The 17474-nt window shown below is 45.0% G+C and overlaps 1 protein-coding gene across 1 annotated transcript in view; it reads left to right on the top strand.

Moving 5' to 3' along the window:
* Positions 1-17172, top strand: part of CEBPZ (CCAAT enhancer binding protein zeta) — a 160319-nt gene extending 143147 nt beyond the window's left edge. The window contains exons 15-16 of the mRNA XM_029594155.1: positions 9541-9622; positions 16772-17172. Coding sequence (XP_029450015.1) covers positions 9541-9622; positions 16772-16902 — 213 coding nt within the window. The 3' untranslated portion in view covers positions 16903-17172. The remainder of the gene's footprint in view (positions 1-9540; positions 9623-16771) is intronic.
* The last annotated feature ends 302 nt before the right edge of the window (positions 17173-17474 follow it).

Here is a 17474-nt window from a genome sequence, read left to right as displayed (position 1 = left end):
ATCACCAGCGCTATATTTACGCTTCAAAGTCCTGAATCAGCACTTCCAGTTCCGAGCTTTACCCTTCGGGTTAGCCACCGCGCCGCGGATCTTCACCAAGGTCATAGTAGTAGTAGTGGCGGCGGCACTCAGGAAGGAAGGAATTCTCGTCCATCCCTACCTGGACGATTAGCTGATCAGGGCAAAGTCACCGGAGCAGAGCCACCGGGCAACCAACAGAGTTATAGCTCTTCTGGAAAGCCTAGGATGGGTAGTCAACATAAAGAAGAGTTCCCTACAGCTGTCCCAGTCGCTGGAATACCTAGGGGTCCAATTCGACACACAAGAAGACAAGGTCAGCCTGACCTCCAAGAGAAAGTCAAAACTCTGGAACCATCTGCAGGTCCTGCTGAGCGCCAGCCGGCCCACAGCTCGGGATTACCTACAAGTCCTCTGCCTCATGGCATCCACTCTGGAGGTGGTGCCATGGGCGCGGGCTCATATGAGACCATTGCAACGCGCCCGTCTATCTCGATGGAGCCCACGATCACAGAACTACACCATACACCTACCTCTGCCGACCAGAGTGCGGAATCAGCTACGGTGGTGGTTACAGCCCGGCCACATGAGCCGGGGGTTCAGAATGTCCTCCCCAACTTGGATTCTGCTCACCACAGATGCCAGCCTGAACGGATGGGGAGCACACTGCGAGGAACTCACTGCCCAAGGGCGGTGGACCAGAGAAGAGTCAAGGTGGAACATCAACCGACTAGAGGCACGGGCAGTCAGGCTAGCGTGCCTGCGATTTGCCCACAGACTTTGCGACAGAGCGGTCAGAGCGATGTCAGACAACGCCACCACGGTGGCATACATCAATCGACAGGGCGGAACCAGAAGCCAACAAGTGTCCCTAGAAATAACGCCCCTGATTTGGGCAGAAGCATATCTTCAGGACATCTCCGCCGTCCACATTGCCGGGAAGGACAACACGACGGCAGACTTCCTCAGCAGAGAAAGCCTAAACCCGGGGAGTGGCAGCTGTCGCCCACAGCTTTCCAGATTGTGGATCAGTGGGGGACGCCGGGCATGGACCTATTAGCAGACAGGTTCAACGCTCATGTACCCAGATATTTCAGCCGCAGGCAGGATCCGCTATCCCAGGGGATCGATGCCCTGGTACAGCCGTGGCCTCAGGGAATCCTGCTATATGTCTTTCCTCCGTGGCCCCTGCTGGGCGCCATTATACACAAGATTCAGCGACACAGAGGCCTAGTTCTTCTAGTGGCCCCGGACTGGCCAAGAAGACCCTGGTACGCAGACATGAGAAGACTACTGGCAGGGAATCCTCTACGCCTGCCTCCACACAGGGACCTGCTGCAGCAAGGTCCCATCCTCCACGAGGATCCAGCTCAATTCTCTCTTACGGTCTGGCCATTGAGAGGGCTAGATTGAAGAAAAGAGGATACTTGGAGCCGGTAATAGATACACTCCTCCGAGCACGCAAGTTCTCTATATCACTGCCATATATCAGGATCTGGAGAGTTTTTGAAGCCTGGTGCGACTCTCACAGCACCAATTCACATGCCGCTAAGATTCCTCTCATTTTGGACTTCCTACAAGATGGACTTCAGAAGGGGCTGTCCCTCAGCTCCATCAAGGTTCAGGTAGCAGCGCTGTCTTGCTACAGTCCCAGGAGTGACTGCAACTCCATTGCCAAACACCCAGACGTTTCACGTTTCCTGAAAGGAGTCAAACACATTCGCCCGCCACTGAAGTGGCCAGTGCCCTTTGTGGAACCTCAACCTAGTATTGGAATTTCTAGCGGGATCCGCCTTCAGGCCCCTTCGAGGCCTGTCTCTCCGTTTGTTAACCTTGAAGATGGTGTTCTTGCTGGCCGTATGTTCAGCACGCCGCATCTCAGAGCTACAAGCACTGTCCTGCCGTGATCCATTTCTCAGAATCACTCCAGAGGCTATCCATCTTCGCACGGTTCCTTCCTTTTTACCCAAAGTAGTCTCACAATTTCACCTCAACGAAACCATATCCTTGCCTACCACGGAAGGTTTGAAGAAGGTCGAATGCTACGCCATCTCGACATTGGCAGACTGCTGTCCAGATACCTGGAACTGTCAGAAGCAGTACGAAAGACGGACCACCTGTTCGTCCTGCACAGTGGGAAGAAGCAAAGGGAAGCGGCCTCACGGCCGACCATCGCCAGCTGGATTAAAGAAGTTATCAAGGCAGCCTATGTAGAGGCGGGAAAACCACCGCCTCTACAGGTCAAGGCTCATTCTACCAGAGCGCAATCGGCCTCTTGGGCAGAAACTACGATGCTGTCGCCGGCAGAGAGATGTAAAGCGGCGACGTGGTCCTCCCTCCATACCTTCTTCAGATTCTATTGTCTGGACGTCCAGGCCAGGGAGGATACAGCATTTGCGAGGGCAATCCTACACGGTCCTCGGGCAGCCTCCCGCCCAGTCCGGGAGTAGCTTTTGTACATCCCATTTGTTTTGAGTCCATCTGCTACACACTAGGAAATGTTGAGATTACTTACCTGATAATCTCCTTTTCCTTAGTGTATGCAGATGGACTCAGCATCCCGCCCGGCTGCCGGTATACATGGGGATTTGCCGACTCACGGTAAGACATGTTTTCTTATATAGGGCATCCACCCTGCCGGCTGTCGACGCCTTCCGGCTGAGTACACTGGCGGTCTCCAGCTACCATCAATTGGTCAGGGTAATCCTGTTCATTTAATCGATCGGTCAGTCACACATATATCCATACCAGCTTTTGCAAGGAAGATTACTGATTTGCTATACTTCCTGTGGGGGTATATGTACCCGTGCTGACGTCAGATCAGTCTCCAACTGCTAGCACGAGCACACTATACCCATTTGTTTTGAGTCCATCTGCATACACTAAGGAAAAGGAGATTATCAGGTAAGTAATCTCAACATTATAGGCTTTTGGGTGTTCATACAGTTTCTGAATCCACTCAATGAAATGGCTCCCAAAACGTTAAACAAAAATCCCCAATGCATCATATCAAATGCTTTCTCAGCATTGATAGATAACAGAAAAGCAGAATTATGAGTGTTGGAGGAATGCCAAATATTGTAAACAATTTTGCGGACATTGTCTGTTGCCAAGCAGCGGGGGATGAATCCCGCCTGGTCCGAATGGATGAGACCACCAATAAACATATTCATCTTGTTTGTAAGTACTTTAGCTAGAATTTTGAGATCAACATTCAAAAGGGAGATTGGTCTGTATGAACCATAGAATGAGGGGTCTCAGCCCGGCTTAACCAAAACGGTTATTCCGGCTATGTTGGAACATTCCAGAAGAGAAGGCCCATTCCGCAATGTATTAAACATCTTGGTCAATCGTGCCACAATATCGGGGGCAAAAGGTTTATAGAATTTGAGTATCCATCAAGACCCAGGGACTTATTTACTTTTAAATCTCTAATAACTTGTAAGACTTCCTCAGTGGTGATTTCACCATTTAACATAAGCTGCTGATCTACTGTTAAACTGGGTAAAACCAATCCATGTAAGAAATCATCAGTCTCTGAATCCCTAATATTTGCATCTGTACTATATAAATTGCTGTAAAATTGGGAAAATCTATGCCTGATGGTTAGTAAATGGTCCCCTAAATCTTTGATTTTGGTTCTGACACTTATGAGATTTCAAGTGGTTAGCTTTGTTCCCCCATTCAAAGTGAAACTGATTAACCAGGTTAAGCTGATGAGCAATAGTGTCAGCATCCAAGGCCCACAATCCCTCTCTGTGAGAATAACAGATGCTGATAAACAGATTTGGAGAGTGTTTTTTGTGAGTCTGTTCAAGGGCAGAGATTTTAGCTAGCAGTGAGGCCCTTAACAGAGTTTTCTCCTTGGCCTTAAAAAAACACCCGGAAAATAAAATGACCCGAAAGACTGATTTTAAGCATTCCCAGGTAATAACAGCAGATGTTCCCTGCAAATCATTAAATTGAAGGTATTCTGTAATTTGAGTTTGAATAAATCTAACAAACAATTCATCCAAAAGGAGGGAATCATTAAGCCTCCAAAATCGATGCCCCTATCTATCTTGGCAAACGAAAGGGTCATCCAAATCGGGGTGTGGTCGGACCACGTTATAGCCCCAATATCCGTAAGTACCACTTGATTAGTCACGGATCTGTCAACCCACAGCTGATCAATGCGGGAGTACACATTATGGGCCTTAGAGAAAAAAAGTATAATTCCTCTGTTTAGAATGATGATCCCTCCAGATGTCCACCATGTGCCATTTGTGCATCATTTGTAGAAATTTACACTGGCAGTTTGACCTCCACCGGAGGAGTTATCTAACAGGGGAGATGTTAAATTGAAATCACCTCCAATAATTAGCTTGCCTACCACCCACTTATCCAAGATGCTGGCCAAATGTACAAAAAAAGAACCTTGGTCTGCATTAGGGGCATAAACTTTGACCAATGTGTAGGGCTCATCCTCAACTATTATTTGAAGGAGAATTAAACTTGCCCAAAGGGTCTTCCACACATTTCTTAAATTGACAAGTAAAGTGGGCAGAAAACAAAATGCCCACTCTTGAATATTTACTTCCCTGAGTAGCTGCTGCAAAAAAATCTACGTAGATACGCCAAGGATGCCATGAGATATTCATACCTCCTCTTCAGGTGCATTTCCTGAATAAAAGCTATGGATACTTTTAATATCCACCATGTCCGCATAAAGTAGCTTCCTTTTCCTATGCGTATTGAGACCTTTCACATTCAAGGAAAAAAATTGGGAACTGAGACGACAGAAAATATTAAAGGAAGAAGGGTACCTGAAAAAAGAGTATCCAATCCTCGCCCAGAGGTGAACATAACTCAAAGAGAAAGGAAGCCCAATGCAAGAATATTCTCACCCAAATCAGGTTTCTCACCACATGAAAAACAACCAGGACTCTAATCCACACTTGTACTAAATACCAAACCCCCCCCCCCCCCCCCAAATAGAGAAATATGCTCATGTCCTGAGCAAGAAAAAATACGGGGAAGAAAACCAACATATCCTTGTAACTCCCCCCCCCTCCCCCCCAAAGCCAAAACATATCTTAAAACAGCAAAGAGATCAGGCACTATTGCTCATAATAGAACACATCAGGTAAAATACAGAGCACAGGTAAACAGATAATTGAGCCAAAATGCACTGAACACTGTGTGCAGGCTATAGTTCAAGTCGCCTAGTCCTGTGGTAAGTTGTAACCACTGGAATGGTGGCGCAGCCATAGGCCCACCCTCCCCCTCCTTGTCTACCTGCTGCCATCTTGAATGTTCTTCTCTGGGATTCACCGCAGTGTGGCCAGCCACGGGAGAAGTAGGTACCATGAAAACCCAAGTCCTTAAGAAGAACTTCAGCTTCCTTCACCTATTTTTATTTTATGGGTGGTCCCTTGGATTGTAAACACCAGACCAAAGGGATACAACCACCGATACTGGTAATTTTCTTTATGCAGAGTTGATGTGATAGATCTCATGTCATGATCAAGGAAAATAAAAACTTTACTCTGTTTCCACTCCCAAAACTTCTTTCTCGCTATATTGAAAAGTTGATCCTTCACTAGAAAGGAGTGGAAGCAAACAATGTCTCTGAGGTGGTCTCCACTACGCTGCTCCAAGGCCCGGTGTGCTCTTTCAATAGAAATTTCTGGCAGTTGAAGGTAATCAGAAGCTTCCTCTGAGGATTGCAGAAAAGCACAAAATTGTAGAATAATAGGCTTACAATCAGAATTCTCCGGGCTTTCTGCAATCCCCCGGAAACGGAGATTGCACCGTCTCGAATGGTTCTCAGTGTCCTCAGTTTTGTCTGAGAGGGCTATGTTTTCAGTTTGCAGGGCAAAGCATTTCTGGTGCAGCTCTTCTAATTGTAAAGAGTGAGCATCTAAACTGGTCCCATGTTCATCGGTACGCCACCCGATATCTAGGAGCTCCTCATGTAGATTGGACATCATGGCAACTAGTTTAGCCTTGTTGTTTTTATCTGTAAGTCGTAAAACCATTCATGGATCTCTGTTTTGAGGAAGTGTAGCGTTCGTGGGATGTTCCTACTGCTGCGACTCAGTTTCAGAAGCAGGCCCCAAATTACCACTGCCTCTGCAAAACTCCTCTCCAACTTTGGAGAAAGAAAACTGTTTCAAATCGGGAATTTTTTTCTTTGATGCCATCGGGATCCACCAAGGGATCGACGCTCTCATCCAGACTTGGCCAGAGTAAGACTTACTGTACACCTTTCCCCCCCATGGCCGCTACTAGGCAAGGTCCATCCGCAAGATAGAGCATCACAGGGGACTAGTTCTACTAGTGGCCCCGGATTGGCCAAGGCGACCATGGTATGCAGACATGCAAAGACTCCTTGCGGAGAACCCTCTGTGCCTACCTCCACACAGGGTCCTGCTCCGGCAGGGCCCAATTGTTCACAAAGAGCCGTCTCGATTCTCTCTTATGGTCTGGCCCTTGAGAGGACTTGCCTGAAGAAGCGCGGTTACTCGAAGGCCGTGATTGACACCCTGCTCCAAGCGCGCAAGTTCTCCACATCCCTGTCATACATAAGTATCTGGAGAATATTTGAAGCCTGGTGCGAGGACCGAGGGGTACTCCCGCGGACGGCCAAGATTCCCATGATTCTGGAATTCCTACAGGACGGTATGAAAAAGGGGTTGTCACTCAACTCCCTCAAGGTCCAAGTAGCCGCACTGTCCTGCTTCAGAGCCGAAGTGGACTGTATCAGACTATCAACTCATCCAGATTTGTCCCACTTCCTGAAAGGGATTAAACAACTCCGGCCACCCATAAAGGGGCCGGTGCCCCTATGGAATCTCAATCTAGTATTAGACTTCCTAGCAGGGCCTTCCTTCAGACCAACGTGCAGTCTGTCACTACGCCTCTTAACATTGAAGGTGGTATTCCTGGTGGCAATATGTTCAGCTCATCGCATCTCCGAACTACAGGCACTATCCTGTCGGGAACCATTCCTTAGGTTCACTCCTGGAACTATACAGCTGCGCACTGTCCCCTTCTTCCTACCGAAAGTGGTCTCAGAGTTTCATTTGAACCAGGCCATCTCCCTGCCATCTCCGGATGAACATAAGGACTCTGAAGACTCACGCCTTCTACGCCACCTAAATGTTGGCTGACTCCTGGTGCGATACCTGGAAAGATCGGCACCTGTACACAAAACAGATTGCTTGTTCATTCTTCACAGCGGGAAGGAGCAAGGAGAAGCGGCCTCGCGGGCGACCATAGCCCGCTGGATCAAATAAGTAATCAAGGCAGCCTACATAGAGGCAGGAAAGCCCTTACCACTACAGGTTAAGGCTCATTCTACGAGGGCCCAGGCAGTCTCTTGGGCAGAAACCAAGCTGCTGTCGCCTGCTGAAATCTGTCGGGCGGCAACGTGGTCCTCCATACACACCTTCTCCAGGTTCTACCACCTGGATGTTCAGGCCTGAGGAGATAAAGCCTTCACAAGGGCAGTATTAAGTGGGTCACAGGCAGCCTCTCGCCCTGTCCGGGAGTAGCTTTTGTACATCCCACTGGTCCTGAGTCCATCTGGCTACACACTAGGAAATGGAGAAATTACTTACCTGATAATTTTTTTTCCTTAGTGTAGACAGATGGACTCAGCATCCTGCCCACAGCTGCCCCAGAGAAGGAGAACCTCGGGAAAGCGAACCTCGAGACTAAGCAAATACGGGTAAGCCGCTGCCTACCCCTAGTTCAAGACACCTACAGTTTGTCCGGTGTCGGCGTTAATTGGTTGCGTGCCACTGGTGGTCTCCAGTTTTGAAATCAGTTGAACCAGTTTAATCAAGTTAATTGAGCAAAGATATATCCACAGTGGCTTTTTGAAGAGGATACTGAAGAGCTGAGGTTACTGCAGGGGTATATCTAGAGTGACGTCAGCTTTTGAAATCTGACTCCATCTCCCATCTGCTAGCAGTAGAGCACATAACCCACTGGTCCTGAGTCCATCTGCCTACACTAAGGAAAACAAAATTATCAGGTAAGAAATTTCTCCAATGCTGGCTTTCCTATGTGCCCTCTGAAGGCATTGCGATAAGTCCTGAGTGCAGCCACCTGTTTGCTTACTGGGACCCCTCCTTGCATTGGCTTCCAGTTAGCCAAATAATTAATTTAAAGTATTATATTTTGCTCATCGTGCGATCTATGAGGAAGAACAAGAGTATTTGAAACCACAAGTGGCCTGGTATATTCCACCATGGTCGTTGCACTCTGAGGAGGCTCAGTTGCTATCTACTTCCGGAGTCACTAAAATTAGATTACAGGAAATTAGGAATAGGGCATTCTCTTGCATGACTCTGACCTTATGGAATGGACTCCCTGTGGAGGTCGGACGTTTTACAGGATTTTTCGAAGGCAAGTGAAGGTTTATCTGTTCTGTGAAGCTTTTGGCTGAGATGCTGTAGTTATTATTGGGGGGTTTTTATGTGCTGTTTCTTTTAATGTGTATGTAAACTTGTAAGCTGCCCAGAACAGATGTCTAGTAATTGGGTAGGCTACAAATTACTGCAAATAAAAAAAAAATCTCTTGTAGAAAATAAAGAGATCAAATTGCCAGGGGAAAATATAAACCTAATCAGGGTTTTAATGAAGACCAAACTATTAGAGGTTTTGTACAGTAGGCAGTTTGTCAGTGGCTTAAAAGAGCAAAATTGTAGCACCAGGAACAAAAAAGTTAATGTTCTCCTGCGGAAAGGGTGTAATTGCACCCCCTTTTCACATACTAGAGTTAATATTTTTTAGATATAGCACCATGCCTCATCCCTTTCCTTCCTGAATAAATTACAGCCTGGTCTTACTATATCCCAGTCATAGCTTTCTGTGTACCATGTCTCTGTGACCGCCACTATATCCAAGTCAACTTCTTTCATGACTTCCTCTAAATCTGGTTCTTTATTTCCCATCCTGTGAGCATTAGTGTACATAGATTTCCAGATGTTGCCCTTTTTTCCTGTTTTTCTACAAAAGTTTACTTACGTGTTTTGGCCATTCTTCCCTGATGGGTAGTTTTCACCTGCAGACTTTGCACATACATATGTACTTTTCTTTTGAGAAATGTCACAGGTACAAAATACCTGCAGACTTTTGCACCTGCTTTATTTGTGCCATTAGAAGTTTTATGGACAATAATCTTGTACAGATTTGAAAACGCAATGTACAATATTGTCTGATCCTTCCCAAAACATCCCCCAGGAATCCACCTTGAAAATGAAACTAAAAGTTCATGCATTGTTGAACACTGCTTGTGCTTTTAGCTGGTTTGAGGTAGGACAATTTTCCAACAGCCAATTTACCAAGTAAATTGCTGTTTGCCTGTATGAATGGAGAATTGCCCCCTCTAAGTGCTGCTGTGCTAGTAGCCTTCACTTTTCTTGTTGGTCATGAACTGTCACATGATCTGTTTGCTGTCTGGCTATGAAATTTCATGTTCATTTCTCATGTTTTCTCATGTTTTTGTTTTCTTTCTCTGTTTTTAACAAGTTTGGCTTCCTACTGGATGAAAATGCTGGATCAAAATTTGACAATATTGGTATGAACGCAATGGCCAACAAAGACAATGCAAGTAAGTATTTTTGTATAAATGACTGTGCTAATGATTTTTATTTCTTTCTGGTTATAAATAATAGTTTTTATAACCTTTGCCAAAAGATATCTGACCTGGGACTGTATTCCATTATATGGTACAGTAAATTATTACATTATTGGTTTAAAGTACAGGTAAGCTAAAGCTCAGCACCACCTGTGGTAACTGGGGAGGGCAATTTTCAAAGCCATGTTCACAGGTAAAACAGTACATTGCATACAGAAATGGATTTTGAGAAAATTGCCCAATCTCCTTGCAGGTGAAAGGGTGTACATTGTTCCCAATACACTTACTTTTACCCGCTTGCTGTGGAGGCATCTCCATGGAGCAGGACTACATAAACAAACACAAATAAGGTTGGAAGTGAGGTAAACCTCAGTCGATTTTCAGGACATTATGTTCATAAGAAACTAACTAAACTTAAAGTAGATAAGGCGAAGGGGCTGGATGGGATACATCTGAGAGTAGTAAGGGAACTTGGAGATGTCCTGGTAGCTCCGCTGGCTGACCTATTCAGTGCTTCTTTAGAGGCTGGACTAGTTCCGGAGGACTGGAAAAGGGCGCATGTGGTTCCTGTTCATAAAAATGGAAGTAAGGAGGAGGCTGGGAACTACAGGCCAGTTAGTCTGACCTCTGTGGTGAGCAAACTAATGGAATTGCTGCTAAAACAGAGGACAATACAATTTTTGAAATCCAATGGATTGCAAGATCAGAGACAGCAAGTTTTTACCAGAGGTAATTCTTGTCAGACAAATCTGATCAATTTCTTTGATTGGGTGACTAAAGAGTTGGATCAAGGAAGAGTGCTAGACATAGTGTACTTTGATTTCAGCAAGGCTTTTCACATGGTTCTGCACAGAAGACTTATATATAAATTGTTCGCCCTTGGTATAGATCCTAGAGTGACTGCCTGGGTTAGTGAGTGAGAGGCGATAAAGTGAGTGGCTGTTTGAGAGGCGATAAAGAGTAATGGTAAATGGAGTTTTCCTGTTCATATCTCGTATCAGTCCAGACAAATGGATTTTGCATCCTTACTAGCAGATGGAGGCAGAGAATAAAACATTTTCAGGCACTCCTAGATAAGCAAGAGTGCCACCTGCAGTCTCTCAGTATTTCTCTGTCTCCAGCAGATGATAGAGGTGCAAACCTGCAGTCTGGAGTTAAGAAAAAAAAAAAAAAGATGAATAAGAATCAAGAAAAAAGAGATTGTGCTCACTAAGGTGCTAGGTTCCTTCATGGGCCATCCTTAGATAGAAGTGGGCAAGCGGGGGGTTTGATACCCCTGGCTGTCTTGACCCGAAGGATCCAAGGGACACTAAAACCAGGGGTCCTAGTTCCCTGGGTCGCTTTGAGACCCCCCTTATCCATTCCTGGCCATGGCATTCAGGAAAGTATTCCCTCTTTCTGCCTTTGACTTTTAAAGTTACTGCCTCCTTTAAAAAAAAAAAAAAAAAAAAGGCAGTCTAGTAGGGATCAGAGGAGTTGAGAGCGCATGTGCATTCATGTCCTGCTGGCTCTGCAGGAACAAGGGGTGAGTCAGGGAGCCCACAGTCATGTGCCTGGGGTCCAGGAGGGCTTAGCGAGGCACTAGGATGTCTGGTCGGCGCACATGTGTGATGCATGTGAAAGCATGACTCTAGCCATGGGCTGCAGCAAACATCCTGTTGGGCCTACAGGAAAAGTGTTTGTGCCTTAATTTAGCCACACTCTACCCAGCATTCCTGTTGGGATGGCATCTCTGACATGAGTGAGGTGGAAAACTCCTTTGCTGGTTTTACATCTACACAGCTGCGGCTTGGGCCCCTTCAAGCTGCCGCCACAGAGCTCCTATTCCTGGTGCAGGCCTAACGAAAACATATAGCGCATCTACCACATAGGCCACCCTGCTTTCAAGTGGACTGCATACCTAGAATCGGCCGAAGAACCAGCGTCCTTCTCCTGCACCCAGCATAAGCAGCCTACTACAAAAAGCCACTGGAAGATTCAAGACTGCAACCTCAGACATCTCCAACTTCCAGCCTGAAGCATCCTTCAGTACTGCTGATCCCCTTACAGGAACAGTTGTCTTCCTGGTCACTTCAGCAGCCTCCGGAACTCCAGAACTTCGCCGCCACCCTGCTTACCTTAAGAGCAGCCTCCAGAGTATCATACTCCAGATTAATTTCCTTAAGAACATAAGAAATTGCCATGCTGGGTCAGACCAAGTGTCCATGAAGCCCAGCTTCCTGTTTCCAACAGAGGCCAAACCAGGCCACAAGAACCTGGGTGAACAAGTTAGTCTCGCTTGCTTCATCAGCTACACTTTTTTGGTGCCCAGGATCTGGGATTATTTGCAGGTCTTGGATTTTATGGCTTCTATGCTACATTTCATTCTGTGGGCATTGGCTCACATGCAGCCTCTGCAGTGAGTGCTTCTATCCCGGTGGAGTCCGTTGTAGAGGAGTTTTATCTGTCCTTACTATTTCAGGGATGTGCCAGGTCCAGTCTCTCATGGTGGCTGTCTAGTTAGTCGGGCGGGGGAAATGGAACTGGTGCTGCTAGACTGGGTGGTAGTGACCACCGATGCCAGCCTCTAGGGTTGGGGGAAGCTGTTTGCCTAGGGCAAGTGGCTCAAGCTCGGTGGTTAGAAAGGGAAGCATCCTGGTCAATCGAATCACTTGGACACAAGAGTGGCTTGCAGAGGTCTGCCTTCCTGTTGTCCGCAGAACCAGAATCAGACAGTGAGTCTTTTCGGACAAGGTGACTGTGATGATCGAGATCAGTCGTCAAGGCAGGACAAAGAGTCACTGGGTGGCTCAGGAGTCTTTGTTATCTAGGTGATACAGTATCTGGGTGAAACAGTATCTGGCAAGGTTGATGGATTATCTCAGCAGACAGCAGTTAGATTGGGATAAGAGGAGTAGTCCTCAAAAGCCATGGATCTCATTTGGTCCAGGTGAGGCAGGTCTCTTTTGAACCTGATGGCTTCAGTGCCAAAGCAGAGCGCTTTTTCAGCCACAGGAGAGTTCAGATCCAAAGAAGTCTGGGTTCTGGTCCGCCCATAGCCCGCGCAAATACTGCAGTATATGTTTCCTCCGTGGCCTCTTCATGGGCCGAGTTTTGTCTCGCATGAAGCAGCACTGATAGTGGTATTCGTTGCACCGGAGTGACCATGCTGCCCATGGCACACTAATCTGGTGCAGTGGACAGATTCATCAGCTTCAGTCTTGTGCAAGGGCTTCTTCATCAAGGGCCCATCTTCTCAGATCCTGTGGATCGCTTTGGTCTCACGGCTTGGCTTGTTGAGGAGAAACTCTTACAGTTGAAAGGGTACTCGAAGCCAATTTAAGCTAAAAGACCATCCACTTTCCTGACGTAGGTCCGAGTATGGACAGAGTTTGAATCCTTGTGTTTGGAGGAAGGTGGACATTCCTCAGCTGCAGGGCTTGGCAGCTGGCAGCCTTACAAAGTCTTTGAGGCAAGCGATAGGGGATCAAGCTTTTCCGTCCGCTGGTACATAGAAAGTGTCCTTAAATTGGTTTCTGCAAGTTCTAGGTAAACCTCCTTTTGAGCCTTTGTGATGAACATCGTTTGAGGGCTTCACCTTGAGGTCGGTCTTTCTGGTGGCATTTTGTACAATGCTTCAAGCTTGGTCCTATAGATACCCTTTCCTGCGGATTTCAGGCGATAGAGAGGTAGATGCGTACGGGGCCTTTGTTTTTAATGAAGGTGATTTTCCTTGTTCCATTTCTGATTTGTTATTGGCAGCGCCATATGCAAGGGAACTTCTCTTATTGGATGTTCATTCAGCTCTGTTGCGGTACCTTAAAGTCACTCACAGGTTTCGTCATTCAGCTCATCGTTTTGGCTTGTTCAGCAGAGCAAAGATAGGAGTGTGTATTCTACTCTGTCATAGGCAGCCTTCTGGACAGAGTGGCAGTTGGTGTCGCTGCAGGAAATCTATAGGGCTGTGAATATGGTCTTTGCTTCACGTTTTCTCCAGACATTACCGATTGCTTAGTTGGGCACCGGAGAAGGCGGTGTATGGGGAGTGTGTGCTGTGAATGGGTCTTTCGGATGCCCGCCGAGTGTAGAGGAGCTTGGGTACATCCAGTTTGTCTGGACTGATCTGGGGTATGAACAGGAAAGGAAAACTGGTTCTTAATCTTCTAATTTTTGTTCCAAGAATACCACAGATCAGTATAGAGTAGAGGCCTGCTCCTTGCTCCTGACGTGCAGGTTGTTGTTAATGCAGAACTGTATGAAGGTGTTCAGCTTTTAGGGCTGAAGGATTTCCAGTTCCTTTGTTGGATGTGAGGGTTCCAGTTCAGGGGGCTGCAACTCGTTGTTCACGGTTCCCTACATTTTGCCCCGGAGAGGAGAGTTCATTTGTGTTTGGCTTAGGGTACAGGTCTTGGTTATGTAGCAGTTCCTGAAAAGTTTTTATTCTCTGCCTCCATCTGCTGGTAGGGATGCAAAATCCACTCTAGACTGATCTGTGATAGTCCAGAAATGAAAATTAGCAGGTAAGAACAATTTTCCTTTCTCTAAGGAGGGGGTGAGGATTATTGGGAAAGTTTTGTCTTTTTGCCGATGATACCAAAATCTGTAACAGAATAGACAGCCAGGAAGGAGTGGAAAATATGAGGCGGAAACTAGCGAAGCTCGAGGAATGGTCTAAGGTCTGGCAGCTAAGATTTAATGCTAAAAAGGGCAGAGTAATGCATTTAGGATGCAAAAACACAAGGGAAAGGTACAGTATTGGATGTAAAATTCTTCAAAGCACAAAGGAAGAGCAGGATCTGGGGTGATTGTATCTGATGATCTTAAGGTGGCCAGACAGGTGGATAAAGCAATGATAAAATCCAGAAAGATGATTGGCTGCATAGGGAAAGAAATGGTCAGCAGCAAAAAGGGAGGTAATATTGCCCCTGTATAGGTATCTGGTGTGGCCTCACTTGGAATACTGTGTGCAATTCTGGAGCCACACCTTCAAAGGATATAAACAGGATGGCAGGAGCATGGAATGCCTTTTTTGGTTGGGGGACCATGCAAATTGCCTCCAACTATCATTCTCTTACATATACCGGGTCTAGGGAGGAAGGAGAGTAAGGATCTGGGTATAGGAAGAGAAAATATCACACAGTACTCCTGGGGAAATTCTGTGCAAAAAATTTAAAATTCTGCAAATTTTATATTGGTCAAAATAACACAATATACATCAGTCTTTGAGTAATTAACTTAACATGTAATTCGGAAAGGTTTTTTACCCAAAGATACTCTTAAATATTTTGAGTAGAATTCCTCTAAAAGTGCACTGTAAGGTGTGTCTTTTCCAACCTTTCTCCCTACTCTCCTGGCCAGACCCCTTTCACTTTGCCCCCTCAGGCTATAACTCCTCCACTCTATCATTTCTCCCCTCCCCCTACAGCAGTGGTTCCCAACTCTATCCTGGGGACCCCCCAGCCAGTCGGGTTTTCAGGATATCCACAATGAATATGCATGAGAGAAAATTTGCATGCACTGCCTCCATAACGCTTCTAGACAAAATCAAAACCCATACAGACACCAGAAAAAAGTGTGTGTATATAGAGATGTAGATATAATATATACATATGAAAACATGCATATACATGTGAATATATTCAAAAGGCTTTGTATGGGTAACTTTTGAGTTGCCTAGACAAACCCCATGTTTTAAATTTTATGCCCATTTCAGCAGCAAAATTTTAGCCAGATAAAAAGAAGCAAAGGAAAGGAGCATATTCCTGGAGCGTGGCTGAAAGTTATCTGGCTGGTGTCAATATTCAGTACTAGCCAGATAAATGTAGCCAGATGAGTAAGTCTGGTTGAGTAAATCACTGTCCTAAAGTTACCCAAATGCGTTCACCCAGATATATTTTGCAGAATCTCTTACTCACCTAAGTTTTGCTAAATATACAGTTAAAGTTACCAAGGTAAATCTGTAGACCCAGGAGGAGAGGAGGACTAGAGGAGATATGATACAGATTTCTAAACTACCTGATAGGTATTAATAATGTACAAGAATCAAACCTTTTCCAGTGGAAAGGAAGCTGTAGAACTAAGGGTCATAATATGAAGCTCCAAGGGGGAAGACCCAGGAACAACATCAGGAAATATTTCTTCATGGAAAAGAGTAATGGATGCATGGAATGCCCTCCTGGAAGAAGTGGTGAAGATAATGGTGATGGAATTCAAAAGGGTGTGGGATAAGCACAGAGGATCCCCTAGTAGCTAAAGGACAGAATTGAAGAAAAGTAGTAATCTGCACAGAGTGGCAGTTACTACCCTAAAAAATAATAATGAAAAAATTAACTTGCTGGGCAGACTGTTGCTATGGTTTGTTTAATGATTGTGCTATTCTGTGATGCATAATAGTTTAATTTGAAACATTAAAAATAACAGACATTTTGTCTGATCACTCATGTTTTCTTAAAATGCTATGCATCTTACAAATTCTGCCAAGGCTATGCAAACTTATGATCAAAACTGCATAAATATAGATATAAAATTTGCAAGGTTTTTGTGTTAATCATATTGTTAAAAACATATTTTCCCTGCCCGTTTAGGTTATTTATTGAGTTTATTTCCTTAAGCTGTATATTCATTATCCCACCTAAAATTGCCCTTTAGGAGGAAAAACTTAAAGAAATTAAATTATACTATTTTGCCTTCTATGCTTTTCCCACGGGTGCACAAAGCATCCCGGCAGGTACAGGTGCTTGCAAGGTGTAACAGCTTGTGTACTTTTACCCCCTGCAACAAGTATAGATCTCTCCACGGCAGAGAAAACAGTTGTTTTCTGGTGTGTGTATATGCTGTTTAGTGCTGCTCAATTTTGATGGCCCCTTATTCTAGGATATTTATAAGATGAGCAGACATAAGCTGTTCCCTACCACTCTTTATGCCGGTATGATTAGTTATGTTGGTGGCTGTCATGAAGAGCCTCCACTTTTACATAAACTAAATTATTTAAATGAGACACCTACTCATTTCATTTTAATAGCAGCAAATGTTTTCTAGTGTTCAGTTAGCACTTTATTTGACATGAATGTTTAACACTTGGTGACAGTCATCAGCCTTGTTTAGTTCACATCATTGTTTTGCTTTGTTATTCTTTCTCCTTAGGTTTCAAACAGCTCAAGTGGGAAGTAGAGCGAGACAACTGGCTTCACAACAGAGATGCTAAAACTATTGTCAGAAAGAAATTTAAGTTTAAACAAAAGAAGATGCAAAATAAACAGAAATGCAAGAAGTAGATGATGATGATGCTCATTTCATTTTTAAAGGACAGCACTGTAATGTGTAGCTTCTAATGGTTATAGTGCTCTGCATCTTCTGATGGATTGTGTTCAGTAAATTGCAGTCTGCAAACAATTGAAAGAGCTCTGAATATATGTGTATGAAAAGCAGCTGTGTTTCAAAAGCTGTCACCTTCATGTCTATTTGTAATGCCATAAATACATAATGGAAGCACTCACTGCAATAAAATATAACATTTGTAGCCATGAGCCAAAATGGCCAAACTCTTTGTTGCCTGTTGAAAGTTTAGGTTTTCATATTTTTTAAAAAAAACTTTATTATCATTGTAAAGTAATGTCAGGAAATGTCCACATGAAGCATATTATCTGATAAAGAGTACAAGTCACAGAGAGACCAAAGCATATAGACATTTCAAGCAACACTATTAAAACGAACAGTTAGAAAAATGCTCTACAACATCCATAAATCATGTTCAGCTGTGGAGCAGAAGCAAAAACCAGCAAGAGCAAAGTGTTTATATAAATGCCAGGCACTATTTAAAGGGTTCAGCCACTCTGCTTTCATGAAA

The sequence above is a fragment of the Rhinatrema bivittatum genome, chromosome 3 (assembly GCF_901001135.1).
Source record: "Rhinatrema bivittatum chromosome 3, aRhiBiv1.1, whole genome shotgun sequence".
NCBI classification, from domain to species: domain Eukaryota; kingdom Metazoa; phylum Chordata; class Amphibia; order Gymnophiona; family Rhinatrematidae; genus Rhinatrema; species Rhinatrema bivittatum.
Note: the sequence above shows the minus strand (reverse complement) of the source record. Positions and strands in the feature narration are given on the sequence as shown.